The sequence below is a fragment of the Macaca mulatta genome, chromosome 1 (genome assembly GCF_049350105.2).
Source record: "Macaca mulatta isolate MMU2019108-1 chromosome 1, T2T-MMU8v2.0, whole genome shotgun sequence".
Lineage (NCBI taxonomy): Eukaryota > Metazoa > Chordata > Mammalia > Primates > Cercopithecidae > Macaca > Macaca mulatta.
This window is the reverse complement of record NC_133406.1, coordinates 172,391,682-172,412,237: the sequence shown is the minus strand read 5'-3', so window position 1 is coordinate 172,412,237 and position 20,556 is coordinate 172,391,682. Positions and strand designations below refer to the sequence as shown.

General features: G+C 38.6%; 1 protein-coding gene across 4 annotated transcripts in view; it reads right to left on the bottom strand.

Annotated features, from left to right (window-relative positions):
• WLS (Wnt ligand secretion mediator) overlaps positions 1-20,556 on the bottom strand; it is a 135,956-nt gene that overhangs the window by 93,529 nt on the left and 21,871 nt on the right. For all 4 annotated transcript variants that reach the window (XM_028832614.2, XM_077988404.1, XM_015142045.3 and 1 more), the window contains exon 2: positions 3,474-3,746. In XM_028832614.2, coding sequence (XP_028688447.1) covers positions 3,474-3,663 — 190 coding nt within the window. In that variant the 5' untranslated portion in view covers positions 3,664-3,746. The remainder of the gene's footprint in view (positions 1-3,473; positions 3,747-20,556) is intronic.

Here is a 20,556-nt window from a genome sequence, read left to right as displayed (position 1 = left end):
ACTGCTCGGGCTCTCTCTTGGCTCACTATCTCTGGGGGAAGCCCGCTGCCATGTTGCGAGGCAGTCCTATGGAGAGACCCACGTGGGAGGGATGGAAGCCTGCCAACAACCATGTGAGAGAGCTTGGAAGCAGATCCCCCTCCCCCAGTGGAGCCCTCATGCCTGATGAGACTGCAGACCAGGCCAACAGCTTAATTGCAACCTCAAGAGAGAGTTTGAGCCAGAGACTCCCAAACTAGATTCTTGACCCACAGAAATGAGGAGCTAAGAAATGTTTATAGTTGGCTGGGCACCATGGCTAATGCCTGTAATCCCAGCACTTTGGGAGGCCGAGGTGGGCGGATCACCTGAGGTCGGGAGTTCTTGACCATCCTGGCCAACATGGAGAAACCCCGTCTCTACTAAAAATATAAAAATTAGCCGGGCATGGTGGTGCATGCCTGTAATCCCAGCTACTCGGGAGGCTGAGGCAGGAGAATCACTTGAACCCCGGAGGCGGAGGCTGCGGTGAGCGAAGATTGTGCCACTGCACCCACAAGAAACTCTCACTCAAAAAAAAAAAAAAAAAAAAGAGAAGAAAAGAAAAAAGAAAAAAAAATGTTTATCGGTGAAAGCTGCTAAATTTTAGGGTAATTTGTTACCCAGCATTAATACAGTCAGTAGATAGTAATTATTTAATCTATTATTACAGGGTAAATCTTTTTCTTTATACTTGTAGCTAGAAGTAGGAATCTGTCTAGGAGAGATTATACCTGAAATAACCACAGCAAGCCCAAATACAGAATACCACGTCCTTTACCTTTCCACCCAAACATATAGAAATCAGGTACTCTACCTAGCTCATCCTCCCACAGCTCTTCTTACTGTCCTCATTCTCCTTTGCTTGAATGCATTCTTAGGAATAGGAATACTAAAACCCAAACCTGCAGGTTTCAAAAAAATTTTTAGACATTTAGTTTTGAATCTCATAGCAAACTCTTTCCTTCCCAAGGCTCCTCACATTACATTGTGTATTCTTATTATAGCACATGATGTTTTTTTTTTCTTATTTGTAGGTTTAAGTGTCTGTTTTCCAGGCACCCTCTTCCCTGACCCATTACAAGAACCATGTCTTGTGCAATCTTATATCCTCAGTACTGAGTGTTCAACATATGGCTGGGACTTAATAAAGTTTAAATGAACTCATGAATAAACGTGTTACACAACCAATGAGTGAGTGAGTGAACAGGTGAGTCAATAAGCAAGAGTTTAGAGACATGGGAACCACCACTTGAAAGCTTGAGGCCATTGTGCAGATTTGGACCCTCATATAAGACATTTCCTTCTATATAGAATGCTCTTCCATTTGCTCATCTTCACCTCCTCACCAGGCTTTTCTCTCTTTAACATTCACCTCAAAGAGTTGTCTGCTTGCCTCTCTACAACACTCCCCACCAACACACACCCACACACCCTTCCAGGGAAGTCTTCCTTTTCTCTGCTGTGAAGACTTTTAAGTTTCCATATCCTCCTGGGCATAACTTGTCATAGCATCCAGCATACCACACTGTAATGATTAGTTATTTGCCTGTCATTTCCACTTAGCCATAAGCTCCTTAAAAGACAGCATATTCAGCCAACAGCAGAGTGCCTAGAAGTGGTAGGCACTCAAAAACAGTTTAAAATAATGGGCAAGAGAATGAATGAATGAGAAAAAGAAAACTGTATCTAGAAAATTATCTCAGCACAATCTATTTATTTCAGGTAAGCTATCAGTCAGGTATACATAGTGCTCCAACTCCCAAACAGAGTAAAAATAATTGTGTATCAAAATTATTACAGATACATGAAAATTATATTTAGAAATAGTACCTCAGATCAGGCATGGTGGCTCACAGCTGTAAACCAAAAATTTGGGGAGGCTAAAGTGGGAAGATTGCTTGAGCTCAGGAGAGACTCCCATCTCCAAAAAAACTAATTTTTAAAATTTAAGACCAGGTGCAGTGGCTCATGCCAGCTACTCAAGAGGCTGAGGTGGGAAGATCGCTTGAGCCTGGGAGGTTAAGGCTGCAGTGAGCTGTGATGACACCATTGCACTCCAGCCTGGGCAACAGAGCAAGACCCTGTTGCAAAAAGGAAAAAAATAATTAAAAATTACAACATTAGCCTGTAGTCCTAGCTATTCAGGAGGCTGAGGTGGGAGGATAGCTTGAGCCCAGGAGTTTGAGGATGCAGTGAGCTATGATTATGCTACTGAACTCCAGCCTGAGCCAGTATTTGAGACCAGCCTGGGAAACATAGGAGACTCTGTCTCTAAAAAAAAAAAAAAAAAAAAAAAAAAAAAAAAAAAAAAAAGAAGAAAAAAGAATAGTGTTTCAGGCCAGGTGCAGTAGCTCACACCTGTAATCTCAGCACTTTGGGAGGCCGAGGTGAGTGGATCACCTGAGGTCAGGAGTTCAAGACCAGCCTGGCCAACATGGTGAAACCCAGTCTCCACTAAAAATACAGGAAAAAAAAAACCCTTAGCTGGGCATGGTGGCGGGTGCCTGTAATCCCAGCTACATGGGAGGCTGAGGCACGAGAATCACTTGAACCCGGGAGGCGGAAGTTGCAGTGAGCCGAGATGGCACCACTGCACTCCAGCCTGGGGAACAAGAGCAAAACTCTGTCTCAAAAAAAAAAGAAAAAGAAAAAGAAAAAGCAATAATGTTTCAATCCATGGACAGGCCCTAGACAGAGCTGCCTTTAACACATCTTTTCCCCTTTCCCTCACATCCTTAATCCCATCTCAGTCAAAAAGGAAAAAAAAAAAAAGTTTTCTTCCTTCTTAGCCTAAGATTCCTAATACTGTCCCCAGATGCCATAAATGTATCGGCCTCCCAGAAATCACCCCAGTGATTTTTCTCCCCATGAAAAGTTTATATATCTCATGCCCTCAGAGTTTTAAACTGCAAATGAGTAAGCTAAAAAAAAAAAAAAAAAAAAAAAAAACCTGGTTTGGTGGGGAAATGGGTGTTCATGGGTTAGCATTTCCACTTTGGTAGGGATCTTTTTCTAAGGCCATAGCTTTATTCAAAGCCAAGTGGGAAAAGACATTAAAAAAAAAAAAAAAAAAACCTTTCAGGAACCCTCAAGTCACTCCAATGGGGTAAACTCCCCTGTGACACTAGAGAGGTGATGAAGGTTGGTGGTTAGGGCAGTTTTCTGAGTCAGAAATCTCAGCTTTTCCACTCTCCAGTCTTCAGATCATGAGTAACCTCACTGGTCCCCAAGTGTTCCATCTCTAAAATGAAATAATAAGACTACCTCAAGGAACCTGGTGGGAAGATTAAATGAGTTAATACAGGTAAAGTACTCAGAAAGTGCCTGGTAAGTAGTCAATAATTCTCTGCTATTACTATTATCATTTTTACTTCTATTAGAATTGGCTCCAAAAGAACCCAAAGAGGGCAATGCTCAAAGGGAAGAAAGGGATGAGAGGAGAGTACACTTACTGATTTGGTTGTTTAGCTTGAAGGCAATGTCCAGCTGCAGGATAAACAGCATGAATTGGAACCAAGGACTCATCTCCATGGAGGGGAGGGGAATGTGGACGGAAAACACGATGTCATTGGCTTCAATTTCCCTTGGAATTGCTTCTTCAATGTCTCGGATCTTGTCACACTGATTGGGTCCCCAAGGCATTAACCATTTTGTCTTGTGATGGTTCTTACGGGCATCCACACATTTCACCGACAGGTAGGACACTGCCGTTGTGGGCCCTGGAGCTGAAAAGAGAATGTTTGTCTGTTTTTAGAAAAACCATCTACTGAAACTACTGTTTCTGGTTAATATTCTTTCCATTACTGGGTTCCCTCCAGTTTTTGTACTGCCTTCTACAACTGGGGCTCAGCAATACTTAGGGATCTTCCAAATCTGGGTGAAGGCCGTTCAGTGACCTCCAGAGGTGTCCTAACAGTATCCCTGAGAACCTTCCCATTATGTTTTCAATTGCTGTGAAAGAATACATTTGTAACCAGTGTAGTTATACTTCCGCACTTCAAAACAATGTCACGAAAAAATCAACTGTGCTACAGTTCCCACCTGACTGAGGTCTTGGAGAGCTCTGGGGCTTCAGAGAGAACAGTATCTAAAGTGGGAAGACCTTAGTCTTCAAATCTGGATTCGAAGCCTGGTTAAAAACTTACTGTCAGTGACTCTTGGGTAAGTCAGTTAAATCTATAACAGCTTCAGGACCCTCATCTGAGAAACGAAATGACAAGTTTCTAAGATTCCTCTTGGCTCTAAAATTGTACAATATTGCTTTTGCTTAAGATAAAGAACTAGGGGCCACCACTTGGCTTGGTACCTAGCAGAGAATGGGAACTCAAACACTGACTGATACTTCAAAAGTAATATAAACCATGCATTTCAAGACAGTAAAGCAACTTTGAAATGCGTAACTTTAAAAACACTGTTTTGTGATTATCTAATGGTTATATGATTATCATATTAATAATTTGGAAAATACAGAAATTTTAAGTTCAAAACAACATTTACCCAAAATCCCACTAGAGGGAAGTAACCACTGTTGAAAAAATGTCAAAATACCATCTGTCTTTTCTATGACTGTATAATTAGATAAAAAGTTTACACATGAATTAAATTGTGTAACTTTAAAATATACACAACTATTAACACATTTATAAAATAGTTAGATCATGCCTAGTTTTGTAGTCTTTTCTTTTTATTCACTTAGAAAAGCAGAGTAGTGTGTGATAACACTGGCTCCGGAGGCCACCTGTCTGATGTCAAATCCTGGCTCTCTCATTTTTAGTTGTGTCACTGCAAATCCGCACTAGGAACGTTTTGGGCAAATTACTAAGCTTATCTCTGTATCAGTTTTATCATCTCTTAGATGGCAATAATAATAGTACCAACCTTTCCAAGTCACTGTATATTTTAAACAAGTTAACATATTGAAGCATTCAGAGTAGTGCTTGAGAACACAAAAAGTATAAAATATTAGCTATTATATATTTTCTTTATAATTAAAATCTTTCAGTTAGTAGTTGCAAAATAGTCAATCACACAATACACCAAAATCAACTTCTCCTCCATCCATTTGTAAAGGCTATCTATAAATGAGAATCATCATTTGTCTAATATGTTTTGCTGGAAATTTCTCCTAAATTTTCCATCTGCTATCTAAATTTGTTTATGGCACATTCAAATAGAGAAGTTCCAGATCTTATATGGAATCCCTCTTTTTTTTCCCCCCATGCTTTTGTGCTTAGAGAAACCGACCTTCTTGATCTCAAAATTCAATAGTCATCTATATTTGACTTCTATTTACTTTTTGCAATTTCATTTTTTCTAATATTTAAATAGTTGATCCATATGAAAACTGCTATGAGATGCAGTAAGGTTCTAGTTTTATTTCTTAAATATTTAAATTATAGTTTATTGAACAGACCTTCCCTTTTGTTGATTTATCATATCACTGTTAACCTTATGTATATGAGCATATGTTTCTGAACATCTGTTCTTTTCCATGATATTAAACTGTCAATTCATTGATCAGCACAACATTGCTTTGAATTCTATAAATTGATTTTTTTTTTTTTTTTTCAGACGGAGTCTTGCTCTGTTGCCCAGGCTGGAGTGCAGTGGCCCGATCTCGCCTCACTGCAAACTCGCCTCCTGGATTCACGTCATTCTCCTGCCTCAGCCTCCCGAGTAGTGGGGATTACAGGCACCCGCCACCATGCCCGGCTAATTTTTTGTATTTTTAGTAGAGGCGGGGTTTCACTGTGTTAGCCAGGATGGTCTCGATCTCCTGACCTCGTGATCCTCCCGCCTTGGCCTCCCAATGTGCTGGGACTACAGGCGTGAGCCACTGTGCCTGGCTAAGTTGATTATTTTTATCAATATCTGCTAGATTAACTCTCTTCCCCAATCCATTTCAAATTTACATCTTTTTGCTAGGATATTGAGGATTAAATTAAATCTATAAATAAATAGATAATAATAAGTTAATGTGGACAGAATTAGCATCTTTCCCCAGCATTTAGTTTTCCCATCCAAGAACAGTACTTGCTTCTCCATTGTCTACAATCTGTTTTTAAATTTCTTTGAAACTTTCATTGTTTTCTTTATGTGGTTCCTACTGGTATATTTTAAAATATATACATCTATAAAACTTTGAAAGTTAGTAGTTAAAAGAAAATGTCATAAATTATGGTTTATGTGTGTGGTTTAAATACGTGTATTTCTGTGCATCTGATACTTGGTTTATTATGTTTGCAGAAATTCCAAGCAGAAATTTTCTTATTTAATAGAGATCAGACAGCAATGGAGAAACATGAAAAGCAAACAGAAGGTTATATAAGAGGCAAAAATGTGTATTATTAATATTCTGCCCCACTTCTAATGTTCGAATCCACATTATTTTTCTATTCTATTAAATATCTATTTTGATACATTTTTAGTAAAATGTTATGTTTGCAAGAAGTTGGGACAATGCCTATTAAAACTTACCAGAAAACTCAACACTACTAAGCTCTAGCTGAACATCCTTCATGTGGAATGCTGAACACTGCAATATAAGTTGCCACTAACCCCTGCTAGGAAAGTTTTTCTTTAAAACTCAAAACTGTATCACAAAGACTTTACATAGAATCCATCCAAAATCAGACATCTGACTTATTCTTAGAAATATGAGTCAATCAAACTTCGGTTATCCTGACTCAGCTAAATAGCCCACTGACATTAGAAAAGCCAAATGGCACATTTAACTGAACCCTTTTTAATGTGGTTGGAGAAATAAACAGTGAGACAAAAGTCATGAATTCTATTTTCGGCTAACATACTCAAACTGACTATTTGCTGCAGAAAATAGTTACTACATTTTAAAACTTCTATTCTTCCAAAATGAACCTAACCTTTTTTTCTTTATTTTTTACCTTCTTGAAAAACAAGTCTCTCACTTCTCAGACCAAAACGAAAAATAACTAGCTGAGTTCCTCAGCGAAGCTCCAAAACCACATTCCAAACTTAATAACAGAGAAGCTGAACACTTTACGGGCACAAAGGCCACATTTTTAATGAATGCAGTGAATGCCTGCCTTTTTAGGGGCCTGCATTATTTTCATTCTCTCATTAGTCTAGTGTTTCTTTCATAAAGAAAAAAAATCCCAGAAATACTAATATTTTCATAAATATCATGGCAGTGAACTTGGAGAAGCCTCAAGTGCATCTCAAGCTATACTATGAGAATCACAATTTTTTTCACTTTAATAAATCAGTCCTCCAGTCTCAAAATGTTTTCCATAACTTCAAAACCTGAAGATAATTCAACATTTCGCATTTTTCTTATAGTGTTCAAAAGAGAAAACACATGTATTGCTTGAGAAAGTAAACAGATATCCTGATATTCAAACATGGACAGTTAATGTTCCCCCAACAATATATTTCAGCTCAGTGCAATGTCCTACTCCAGCTAAAAGTGAATTCCCAAGTGTTTCTTTATGTAGATAGCATTATGAAGTAAACCAAAAGCAAAGCTTATAGCTGGTAGCTGGTCACCTACCATAGAAGGTGTTTCCATTAGCTACAGCCAAAATGTTAGCTACATGGGTCACAAATTGTGTCTAGAATCAAAGAAAGTTTAATCTGTCTTTAAATTTTTTTTAAGTGTGTGGGATTTTGTTTTAAGAGAAAAGAGCTAAATGGAGGAAGTTTAAATTATCTTCAACCTTTGAACAAGCCACAATAAACTAACAGGTATTTGTAATGAAGGCCTTACTTAGTCACTTTCGCGGTTCTAGGGATTAATAGAGTTTGTGTATTCAAGAGGGGGCTGGATAGATTCAGGTCAACAAATTGAGTCATGTTTGCTCAGGTGAAAGCTAAAAATAATCACTCCTCAGTATTCCTAGGATAGTAATGCAATATTACCCAGCTGCCTCAGCACACATTATAAATGTCCCCTCCACCCACCCATAGCATAAGGTTTAACAGAAAACAAGTGGACCAAAAAACTACTTCTACACTAGACGAATTCAATGGCAGAACGATTTGGCCAAAACTGAATATGCCTAGTCACTGTAAACTGGTTAACTCATGGTTGGTTAAGATAGCCTTGAGAATATGCACAGAGGTTATAAAACCATGAGCTATGCATCGAAAAGGCAGTCCATTATGAATTCAGTTCTTTTTATCAAACATGACCATTTTACTTTGTCTGTATTTCAATACAGTATTTTTGGCCTCCACTTTTCCACTATAGTACACAGATTGTGAAATGTGATTCTACACAACATTTAATGTCAAAGTAATATGAAATCAATAAGACTTCTAACAAATTCAAGGTTGTGAAGAAATGCACAAACACAACTTGAAGTCTCTTTGAAAATTCAGTGGTCCCTCAGTTACACATATTACTATGGCTCATAGTATATTGTCCAAATTTGTCTTGAGTACCTATCATGCACTAGACACTGCTGGTGCTGGAGTAAACCTAATAGGCACCAACCATATGGAACGTACAAATAATGAAGGAAGCAGACAATAAATAAATAATTTCAGGAAAAAATAATTTTGATGAATGTTATATGTAACCTGAATTCCCTGAGAAAGGGCAACAGTCAGATATTCGGGAGGTGGCAGAAATGAATACACTAGAATGAGAGGAAAAATCCAGTCATCGTTACAACATAACCTTGAATAAAAATGTAAGTGAACAATGACTAAACCTGTAGTACTTCTTTTGGAAGAATATTCATTGACTCCAGTCAGCTTCCTGTTATTTCACTTCAAATGGCTATCCAGTTTACAAATTACTATCTAGCCAACCGCTAGCATTTATCATGCTTAAAATTGAGTCAACGTTAAATCATTAGCCCCTATTCCTTACAGAACCTGTAATTTAAGAGTTAGACAGAGAAAGATACAAGACTTGGTTGCTTCTTAGAAAAGTTAAAATAAAACTAAAACAACATGCTGACATGACACATGGTCTCCATTTAAGCCAACATAGACTATTTATTTCTTTGCTTTATTACAAGTAATGAATATTTCTTTAGCAATCACCTAGGAGCATTACTATCATGCAGGCACCGTACTAACTAAATATAGAGACAAAGGGCCTCCCAGACCCCCAGTTGCTCACAGGCTAGTGTGGGAGGCTGAGAAGTTCACAAAGAATTACATCCTGATTGGAAATTTCTCCGACAGAGTTTTGCACAGGATGCTCCAGTTGTAAAAAGAGCTGAGGGTGTCTGTCAGCAGGGCTTAGCCTTGGAAGACAGCAGGTGATAGCCAAGGGAGAATGGGGGATGATCAAGGAGGGAACGTGCCGAGGTAGAGGTAGAACATGTGCTGGGTCATAGAACATCTAAAACAATCATATTTTCTGCAGATATCTGTGCTTGAATATTAAAAATTAAAAAGATCGTTTAACAGGTGAAAACTGCAGTACCACTCTTACCTCTGTCTGTGTCCACCCTTGCCTTTTCTAATCAGTGGTATAGTTCTAGTAGAGTGCCTTGGCCCCTGCTCCCAATAGTCCCTGGTGTACTCTATAGAGCACCATAAAGAAGGAATAACAGAGACTCACACATAACAAAGAACTTTTATTTGGCAGGAATGTTTCCTTTTATGACACCTATCTCTGCCCTGTAACTAGCCACAAAATCAGACCAGAGATCACTGGAAGAAGGGGAAGTGAGAGGGTGGTCAGGTGGGAATGAAGAAGCTCCGCCTCCTATTCCCACAAATGGCCCCAAAGAGCCTTTGAAGTCTCAATCATCAGGTAATAATAGCCTTCCTCTAAATTAGAGGAAGAGCATCTGCCTTGCAACAAAGATGATATTTAAAGAATAATCTGCCGTGGGGTACAAGGGGAAGGAATGCGGAGAATAGACCAGTTGAAAAGGTAATTCCTGTTATAAGAATTAATCATCAGAATGCCACTATTTTAAAAAGTAATGATTTTAAGTAAAAATGGTCAAAGATTTCAGGAATGTTTTAGAGAATTTTATTTTTACAACAGAATTTATGTAACAAAAATGATAGGAACAACAATACACATTGATTTAAAAGCATACAAAAAGTTGGTAGCAGATACTTTCTCCTACTGAGATGCTGATTTAACACCTGAAACCTAATCTCAATTAAAAATCTCCCAGCACCATCTCCCCACCTGTAAAAATGTGAATGTTTGATGTATTTATATTTTAGAATTTCATTTTATTGATTCTCTATCTTGTTCCATAACACATTTTGGGGTACTAGAAGTGGTTATTAGCCTTTACTTTTTTAAAATAATTGGGGCTGATTTCAAAGAACAGAGTTAATGTTGGGGCGGGGGTGGGCAGAGACTACAAATTACTTTGTCTATGTCTATATCTTCAAAAGTTATATTCTCCAGCTATTGTTTTATTTTTTCCCAGCTGTTGCTTTTGAAGCAACAGCTGGGAAATATAAGCTCCCCAGACTTTTGAAGCAATAGCTGAAGAATATAAGCTCCCAAAACTGTTACCTGATCTATGAAGTTGAATGGCTCAATATCCATTTTCCTTTGTAATGTAAAGAAAACCTCCATTGCACTATGAATGGTACTTATAAGAACTGAAAGGCATATGCCCAAATTGGTTCTAAGCTGCGCCTATCTAAATATCTCTGCTTGCCTTATGAGAATTTATATAAAATACATTGAGCACTTAAACCCTTGGGCAATTGCAGAGTGTGCTTTGGATTTTTTGATGTATCAAGGTGGGGAGGATAGAAAAGAGGGAGAAAGGGAACAGAGGTGTCAAAAAAGACTAGATGAATTCCTGTTATATAACTACATTTTTTTTCAAATGCCCCCAAAGTACTTATTTAACCTAAGAAAATCTTCAGCTAAATTTAGAAATTAGCTTTAAATATGCTCAATTGATTTTCCTTAGACATTTCACATACCTTTCTCCAGCTCAAAAGCCTTAATTCTGGTTAAAAGGAAACATGTGAAATATACTGCACAACTTAAGTGGCCAGATCATATTAACTGGTTGAGCTGTGAGGTCTTACGAGTCAATCCTGCTTACCATTCACTGAAAGTCAGTTCCTAAAAAGATTTCTTAATATCTGCCATACCACTTATCTAAGTTTTTGGACGGCTTATTAGAATGAGCTCTTCAAAAAGTTCAGCTAAAGAAAGTGCAAATATTTGCATTAAATTGACTTAGTACTTAACTGATTCAGTGTGTTAATTCTTTTACTGAAATTGCTCTGAAGTTATAATAGTCAGACACTTATGCTATCTCCACCACCTACTTTGAAGAGGAGATTCTCCTATATTTCAACCATAACCATTAAATCTTACTAGCTTACTAAATGAAATATTATTTCACAATTCAATCTCAATTACTGGAGAGCTGAAAGTATGTCTACAGAGACTAGACCAGGAGAAGTGATTTTTAGAATTATCATAGCTATGCCCTTGTGCATAAAATGGGGTACGCTAAGGGAAATGAAATTCATTCTTGCCAGCCATTTTCAGTCAGTAGTTAGTTATGCTAACATCTGTTCTAGGAAAGCTAATTTTTTAAAATACAGCAGAACATTCCTTTACCCTAAACCACTACCACCAAAACACACAAACACACATACTACATAGCAGAGTTGAATGCAAAATAATTTGTACCATACACACAAAAGTCAAGCATTTAAAAATAGTTCTCTACAACATAAACTTATGAAATGACAGACATTTTGACAGCAAATTTCCAAAAATTGTAGCAAACACTTGTATAATACATTCTGACTCAAAAATATTGAAAAAAAACATATGTTTACATTTTAGGCAGATGAGGGTTTTAAATGCTTCACCTACAACCTCAATTGTTGTGGAGCCAAAAGATGTAACAACTTTGAAGAATAGAAGAATTTCTCTATATTTGTCAGGATCTACGTGGCAAACAAGCGCCACTTGGCTTACATTACTTGCCTGGCTTGGATCCCATGGAATGGAGGAGCATTGGAACCAAGAGGAAAAAAATTCTAGTAGTGCTTTGGGACAGTAAGCCAAACTCTTCCATAGTATTTGAAATGGTGTGGTAAGCATGAAATAATTTTAGGCTTAAGATTGGTGCCAGTCTTTTTTTTTTTTTGAAAAAATAATAAAATGCACAGAAAGGGCCCTGCCAGCGGTTTAGCTCCTAAAATCTGCCAATCATTAGATGTGCTAATTGGTGTAGCAATCCAGTGGTGGCCTGGATTAGGACCCAAAAACTGACCCTTACCACCCTTGGTGTCCTGCAGCAAAGACAGCCTAAATCAAAAAGACTGATGGAAGTACATAAAATTACAAATTTCTCTATCCCTGAAAAATGCCTGCAATTTCTGTTTCTGCATCACTCCAGAAATACTCGAAACAGCAAAAATTAAATACATATGAAGGGAACACAAAAGACCTCCACAGAAAAACCAGTGGCTCATCTGTTGACGCTATTGCTCATTGCTCGGCTGGCCAGGCATCTGGGCTAAGTTTTGACTTTGGGCCAGTGCTTCAAAATCAGCAACCTTTCAGCCAAAAGACTGTGGAATGCAGCCAAGACCACCTATGGAAAGTGAATTATAGCATCTTTAATTTACTACCTTGGGCTGTGATCTCATAAACCCAGCACGGAGGGCGCACCAGTTCTTGTGAGGGAAATCTCTCAGAGCCCCCGTAGAGGCCCCCAAAGTGGCTCTGGCAAAGCTGTAGGGGTGGAGGTGACAAAAAAGGGGACACCTGGCTCTCCTTCTTAAATAAGCTCACCATGGGCACACGTTTATATTGGAATTTTAGGGTCAGAAAATACCGAAATTAACACCGTCAGTGGCTTTGTTCTAAAGTGCCTGTTACACTCCACAAGTTTCCAACATTTGTTATTTAAAATAATCAGACATTTATTATTCATAAATTACATATATTCTTTTATCAATATTATTGTTAATAATAAACATGAACCACAACTAGTATGTGAATTGCAAAGCACTTTCACATACATAATTGTTGAATCTGCCTAGTAAACAAGTTAACATAATTAGCACCATTGCATATTCAGAAGATCAGTGGTTTTTGTCTCATCAGTGAATAGCAGAGCTAGGACTGGAAGCCAGGTCTGATTTCATATCTAATGCTCCTTTCCAATACAACTATCTGTTTATTTATTAATGCTCACAATTTATTAGCAATCTCAGATTACCTGAGGTAGGTGCAGAACTGAGGGATGAATGAAGACGACTGTGGCCATAAGTAGCTTGCTGAAGCTCCATAGGCAAGGCACTGCCAGCACTGGGCTGGGCGTCACACAAAGGGAACCAGCAAGATAGCTTGTCTGGGAGACTTACAGTCAGGGACAGAGTACCTCTAAGATTTCCATAAAGAAATGATGGAGTGATAGGCTCCTAAAAATGCATTAAACTCCCTTGAATCTAATAGATACTCTCCCCATTTTACCGGGTCTTGGTTATTACTTCATATTGCAGGTAGGCAGTGTTAAGGATGTTAGCCTAGAGATCTGACTCAGGAACACAGCGATGCCATGGCAGTCTATGATAACACTTACATGCATAGTAAGAGACAGGGATTCAAGTCAGAGAAAATCTGACTCCAGAGCAACCTATGGAAGAATTACTGATAATTCAGGTAGGCAAAAAATGGCACAGTTTGACTCAGGAAAGGGTGGGTTCCTCATCCATGGAAACATTCAGGAAGTAAATGGATAGACAAGAGCAAGAGCCTGAACTGAATATTAAGTTCCTCTCAGTCACACCAAAATGATAAAGTCTCCTATCCCTGCATATCGTATGCCAGGGAATGGAGAAATTAAGGTCCAACAAAGAGCTGCACATAGTTTATTGATTTGTTTTCTGTTTTCTGACCAGTTCCAGATAAACAGATAAAAGCAATTAAAGTACAGGGCATTCTGAATGGTCAAAAATTTAGTGTTGTACATTGCAAGTTAAGGCTAAGGGAAAATAAGACCTGTTAATGTCTTTATCTGAAATTTCACAAATGCCAAGAATAATCATATTTCCTTCCCTGATTATTCAAATAAAACACAGGCCCTTATAATTTGCAAATTTCCTAGAATTGAGGGTAGAGGTACATTTTAAGGGTAAATTGCAGTTGTAACATTCACAATCTTAGGAATTATTTTTTTAAAAAAACATTGAAATCACAAAATTAAATAGTCTATGCAATTATTAAGTATTTTAAATTTCATCAGTTTTAGGTTCTAGCTCAAGGGCCATCTCTCCTTCATTCAATTTGTTAAATGTTTATAGTGCGCCAGCCGGAGGCCTCCTCCAATTTTCCTTCAGTTGACAAAAGATCCTTACTTCCTCTCGTGCCAGTATCACCTGGTCTATGACTTTATTATAGCGTTCTTTTTATTTGCAGGCATCACTTCTGAACCCTACAAAATTATAAGCTCCCAAGAGGGAAGGACCACATCTTATTCTGTCTTGTGCCACTAAGCACAGAAACTTAAACATGCAAGTCCTCCAGACCTGAATTGAACTATTTATTATATGGTTTTTGTGTCATAATAAACATATTAATGTAAGTTATGCTCAATGTAACTAACAAACTTTTATCAAATGCCTACTGCTTAGTAATGCCATAGTGGATTAATGCCATAGTGGATTCATCCTTGTCCTGCCTATATCAAAGTACATTTAGACTGGCACTCAGTGACAGTTTAGGAAGAAGCCAGAGCTGCCTTCCATGAGGCCACCCTCCCAAGGTCACACACATGTGCTCAACAGAGACTCACTTCCTACAAATACTTATGATGGTTCTTCCAGATCTGTGTCAAGCAATAATTTAAATGAAATACTGAATTCTGAAGATCAAAATGAACTTTTCCTAAACTATAACCCAATGCACAACAAGAAAAGTAATTTACACATCAAAAGAAATCAGATACTAGGCAAACAAAAAAAAATGGTAATTTTTCTAAAAAACTGCTCCCAAAGGGTTTGTGGCCAACATTAATATTGCAGAAGCATGTTTAGATAACTGCTGTTCAGCATAGTTCCTGGAAACAGGTTCTCAAAGCCAGGACTTACAGTTATTTACCTTCTTCCACACTGCCCTGAGGGTTTTAAGGCCTAAATGAATAGAAAGCAAATGGGGGACAAAATTAGATAAAATGTTCACATCTCAGCCTTTAGTGTATATAACTAATGACTGCATGTTTGAAGATTTTATGACAAAATCTGCATTCTTAAGAACACATGTAGGGAAGATTTGGCCATTTCTTTAACACCCTCTAAATACCTACCAGAGAAAAAGCAAACACTCCCTTCTAAAAGCATCAATATTCTACTTCTGAGATCAAAACTACAAAACAGTCTCAGACAGAAACCTGGGCAAAGGAACCTTCTGCTGCACATACGTACTACTTCCCAGAGATGTAAATGATTTTTTTCTCTCTGCCCCAATGAATCACATATGAAAGTTCTCAAAGAATTAGTAAAGAAAAACAGTGAAAATCTTCTCGTGTTGAAGGAACAGTGGAGTGTAGACAGTATCAGAAGTCCTGAGGTGACTCAGAGATTCAGAAGGATGACAGGCAGGGGCAGTTTTTACTAGAGGAAAGAGCAATGTAGGATGAACAATTTACTGTCCCTGTTGATTCACATAGGATGTAAGTAAACGAGAAGTCAAGGATGTCCCCAAATTTCTTGCATAGGCGGCAGATGAGTGATGTCATTCACTAAGACAGGAATCAAAGAAAAATGAATGATATGTCATATCACAGGTAGAATTTGTAGAAGCTGGAGGTGTATAGCTTGTTTAAAAGGGGGGCTTAGTATGAAGGGTTGAAGATGAAATGTCAAATATGTGAATGACTAGATGTGGAGGAGGAATTAGATTTAGCCTGGGTGATTCCAATCTTGCAAGTTCCCAGGAAGGAAATCTGAGATCCATAAAATCAAACTGGCCCACAGTTCACCACACCAGTTGAAGAAAATGAGCTGCTGGCACCTGTGTGAGTGGAGGTGCTCCACAGTTAACACTTGGTGAGTGCAAAGAATGCAGAGGACACTTGAGCACTGATTAGGGATGGAAAGGTGACTTTTAGGGTCTTTGCTATCATTATTATTCTATGAGCATTCTTCATATATAATATTTAGAGCTTTGATTCTGGGCCACTAGTTGATCTGCTATTCCTGAACTACTACAAATTTGAGCATAAGAATCTTGGCAGAATGAATTATCCCAGGATTCATGATTGCTGGGTTCTAGCAATGGATATGATATTAATTAGGCAAATTATTCGATCAATCTTGGGCCTTAGTTTTCTCAACTGTAAAAGGCAGTATTTAAACTGTTAAGCACTTTTAACTCAGCAATTGTGAGATTCTAAAAAGAATGTATATACTCTATGTTATGATGAAAGTCACTCTTTTAAGTTTTAAAAAAAAAGTTCCTTCAAATTAGGGTCAATTTATATTCCAAGAGTTCAGGCTGTCCCTATCAGGCCCCTCCTCCCCTCCTTGTCCTTATACTTTCACATCTGTTAGAAGAACAGATCTTAATGGTCCTACTCTCATTGTGTTACTGTTTGGGATCTGAATGTGTTCTGAGTGTTTTCTGTCTTTCAACAGCTGGAGAGATCAAAGAACTGTTCCTAAAAGCAAGGACAAGCTACAGCCAACTGCATATGTAAAATTTCATACTGATGTATTCAGCACAGTGAATTATACCCCCATAATTTATACTATGAGAAGGTAGGTCTAATCCAATAATAATAAAGACCTTTAGGAGAAAACAACAAAAAATTCCACTCCAGCTTCCAGCCAGTGGTCCGTACACTCACAGTCTAATACAACACAAAGACATTCCAATACAATGAAATAATTTGGATCATGTCCAGCCTCTATTTTTTAGGATGATAGAAATAAGCCCAAGTGAGCTAAGTCTATTTATTATTCAGAAGAAATGAAAGTCATAGCGTACACTTCCCTAAGCCAAGAGACCATTGACAAAATCTGCTAATGAAATCAATTCATAACTTTCTTTCAGATTTTCATTTAAACTGCTTGGTTCCTAATATATTTCAAAATTTACCCTGATTACCCTCTACAAAAAGTATGTCATAAGAGAAAACAATGATTACAGGGTAGCAAGGGACTTACTTTCACAGGAACGGTTCTTTATGTTGCTGAAGGCAATTACAAAAAGAGAGTAAGAAAAATTAAAACCAAGAGCTACAGCTCAGAAAAACTTGGGTTCAAATCCCAACTCTGTTACTCACTAGCAATTTAGTGGGGTAGCTTACCTAGCCTTGTAGAATGCCAGTTTCCCTTTTGTAAAAGTGTACTAAAGGTACTCACCCCATAAGTTTATTTTGAGGATAAAATGATTAATATAAAAACCCTATACAGTACCACGAAAATAGTGAGGCCTCAATGAATGTTAGCTGATAATAACAGTGCTGCCAACAAATGAGAAGAATTAGAATCTGGTAGGAGACGAAGACCTACTCCATGTTCTCTGTTCTGTCTTCTTGCCCTGAGAGGTGTGTTCATCAACATTTAAGGAACTACAAGGTGTGCATCTTTGATGTTAAAAACAGGGGCTCTCTTCACCTATCAGTGAACAGCCCCAATACCAGAGATGATTCTATAAAAAGTTTAACTTGAACATCTAAGATATCCCTGAGAAATATCCCAGGAATGTTGTAAGCAGCCTGTTATTTGAGGCAACACAGAATTAACCCTTGGTTTTATCCTTAGAAAAATGGGATTATAACATCTTTGTTTTCACAATTATCTTCAGAAATTATTATAAAATAATTATGGCAGAGCAAAAACTATTGACAGGGGTATTTGCTACCCTTTCCCCTCCTCTCTTCAGATAAAGAGAATGCTGGTTTTGCCTCTTCTATCACAACCCCTCACCTGCCCCATGATGAGGATTCAACTATTGCTAGATGGATTCTTTTTTTCATGATGCACAATCGAAAGACAGGGGATGGGTAGAAGACATGGGCTTGAACTTGGGGAGTGGGGGTGGGTGGTTTACCAGCGGCAGTGTTCGGGAGATTTTGGAAGAGACACGTTAGAAACATCAAAGCAGATGGGAAATAAAATGAGGATTGCTAGAAGTACTGCTAGAGATTATATATCATATCCCCTTAACCATGCCTTAACAGTTAAAGAACAGAAGTTGTTAGGTCACTTTAAATTCACCTTTGGTTGACTGCCTGTTTTTCTGACAGAATCTCTACTTGGAGACTGGACCAAAGAGGCTATGTCTTCCATAGAGGCAACATAAGAAAGTAAGAGAGGTGCAAAAACATCATGCAAATGTTAGGCAAAATTTATTGAGTTCGTACATGACATGGGGAATACTGAAAGGACTGATGTCTTAGAAAGGCATGTTAGGAGTGTGGGTCTAGAATGCATAAGGTTAGAGATATGGCTGCACTGGGCCATCATCTTATTTTAATATTTTGTCCAAATTCTGGGCTTCTCACATTCAGAGATCTATACCTACCAATTTCCTCTTATTATTCTTGGCTGCCTGGTGCCCCATCCCTCTACTCCAGGATTTCTCAAGCTTTGCACTAATGGCATTTTGGGTTGAGTAACTGTTGCAGGGGTTTGGCTTGTGCATTGGAGGATATTTAGCAACCCACTGGCTGCCAGTAGCATCTTCATCCCCACTGCTGGCAAATTCAGGGGAGGTGTGGCTGGGGGAAGCCTTCTCCAAACACTGCCAAATATTCCCTGGGGAGCAAAACTGCTTCTTGTGGAGAACCTCTGCTTTACCCCAATCATCCAGGCATACAATAAAAATTCATACTCCATCAAGCCATTCTACAACACTTCATTTTCAGAGTTTCCAACTACAGAGATTCCAAGTTCTCAATAATTCATAACCATTACAGTTTGCCTCATGCTACACTGACTGCATCAGGCTGTCATTTAGAAATTATATACCATTTGTTGGATATTTTTTATGTGCTAGGCATTGTGCTAGGGACTTAATAGGGTGATTTTCATTCTTATACAGAAGTCAGTGTGGCCGGGCACGTTGGCTCACGCCTGTAATCCCAGCACTTTGGGAGGCTGAGGCGGGAAGATCACCCGAGGTCAGGAGTTTGAGACCAGCCGGACCAACATGGAGAAAACCCGTCTCTACTAAAAATACAAAAAATTAGCTGGGTGTGGTGGTGCATGCCTGTAACCCCAGCTACTTGGGAGGCTAAGGCAGGAGAATTGCTTGAACCTGGAAGACGGAGGTTGTGGTGAGCCAAGATCGCGCCACTGGGCTCCAGCCTGGGCAAAAAGAACAAAACTCCATTTAAAAAAAAAAAGGAGGTAAGTGGTAGATATTATTATCTCCATTCAGAGATGAGTAAAATGAGGCCCTGAAACATTAAAATAACTCATCCAAGGTCACAGCCAATAAGTGGATGAACTGGGGTTTGAACCTAATCTGTCCGAGGTCCATAGTCTCTCTGTCTCAGGCCACACTGCTTCTCCTGATGAGAAAAACTAACGCGTGCATACACAAGAAATACATATACCCAACGTTACATGAGTTCAAATGGCAAGTCCAGTGTATAGACTGTCGTAGAGGTTGGTGATCTCAGCACTATGTGGACCACCAGCAGTATGGATGTCTTTGTTCTAGGGACATCGACAAGCTGATTTTTGAATTATGAATATTCTACAGAAAACAGGAAAATGGTGGTTTCCTTTAAGTAGAAACAACAAGCAGTAGCTGGTTGCCATGGTAGCAGAGGTAAACTTAATCTTGACTGGGAATGCAATCACCAGAAAGGGACAGCAAGTATGGTCAGGAGTCTCATCCAGACCGGGGGTATTTTACCTGGAGAAGAGAAAGTCAAAGGAGAGAATGATAGTCATCTTCAGTTATTTGAAAGGCTACTGTGTAACTGAAGTGAAGCATACATTCGAGATTATTCTAAAAGGAAAATCCAGCATTCGTGAGTGGAAATTACAATGCAGTCATGGAAGCCAGTTTTCCACTGAATGATAATAAAGAACATTTAACCATCGTAATGTTCCAACTGGATTGAAAAGCTAAACAAGCTGTCTAGAGAGCAATAAGTCACTAAAATAGAAAAATGCTGACAGGAAGGTCATCTCTCTTGGGAGACCCAGTGTGGGTGAGACTGGGCTAAACAAATTCCCAGGCCCCCTTCCCAAACAAAATCTCTGTTTCTCCAGAGAATTAGTAAATTGGAGTTCCCTGTTGAAGACAGACAAAGGGAAGGTCCAATGGGCAGAAAGCCCCAGCCGCTCATCACTACAAGAGGAGAGGTAAACTACAATCTCACCTGGGAAGAAAATGTTGTTTAGGTGACACAAACCAAGGGGAGGAGAAACTTTGTGGAGGATGTTTCCCCTCTGTTCTGAATAGATGATCAAGGGATAAGGCAGTAAGAGTAAAATCAAAAACAAATGAAACAAACAGAAAAAAACCCACCAACAATCAAGCAGCTTTCTGCTGTCTTCCAACCCTCAGACACTCCGATGCCTCTTTCTTGGAATGTACTGCCACCTCCCACTGCTTTGGCC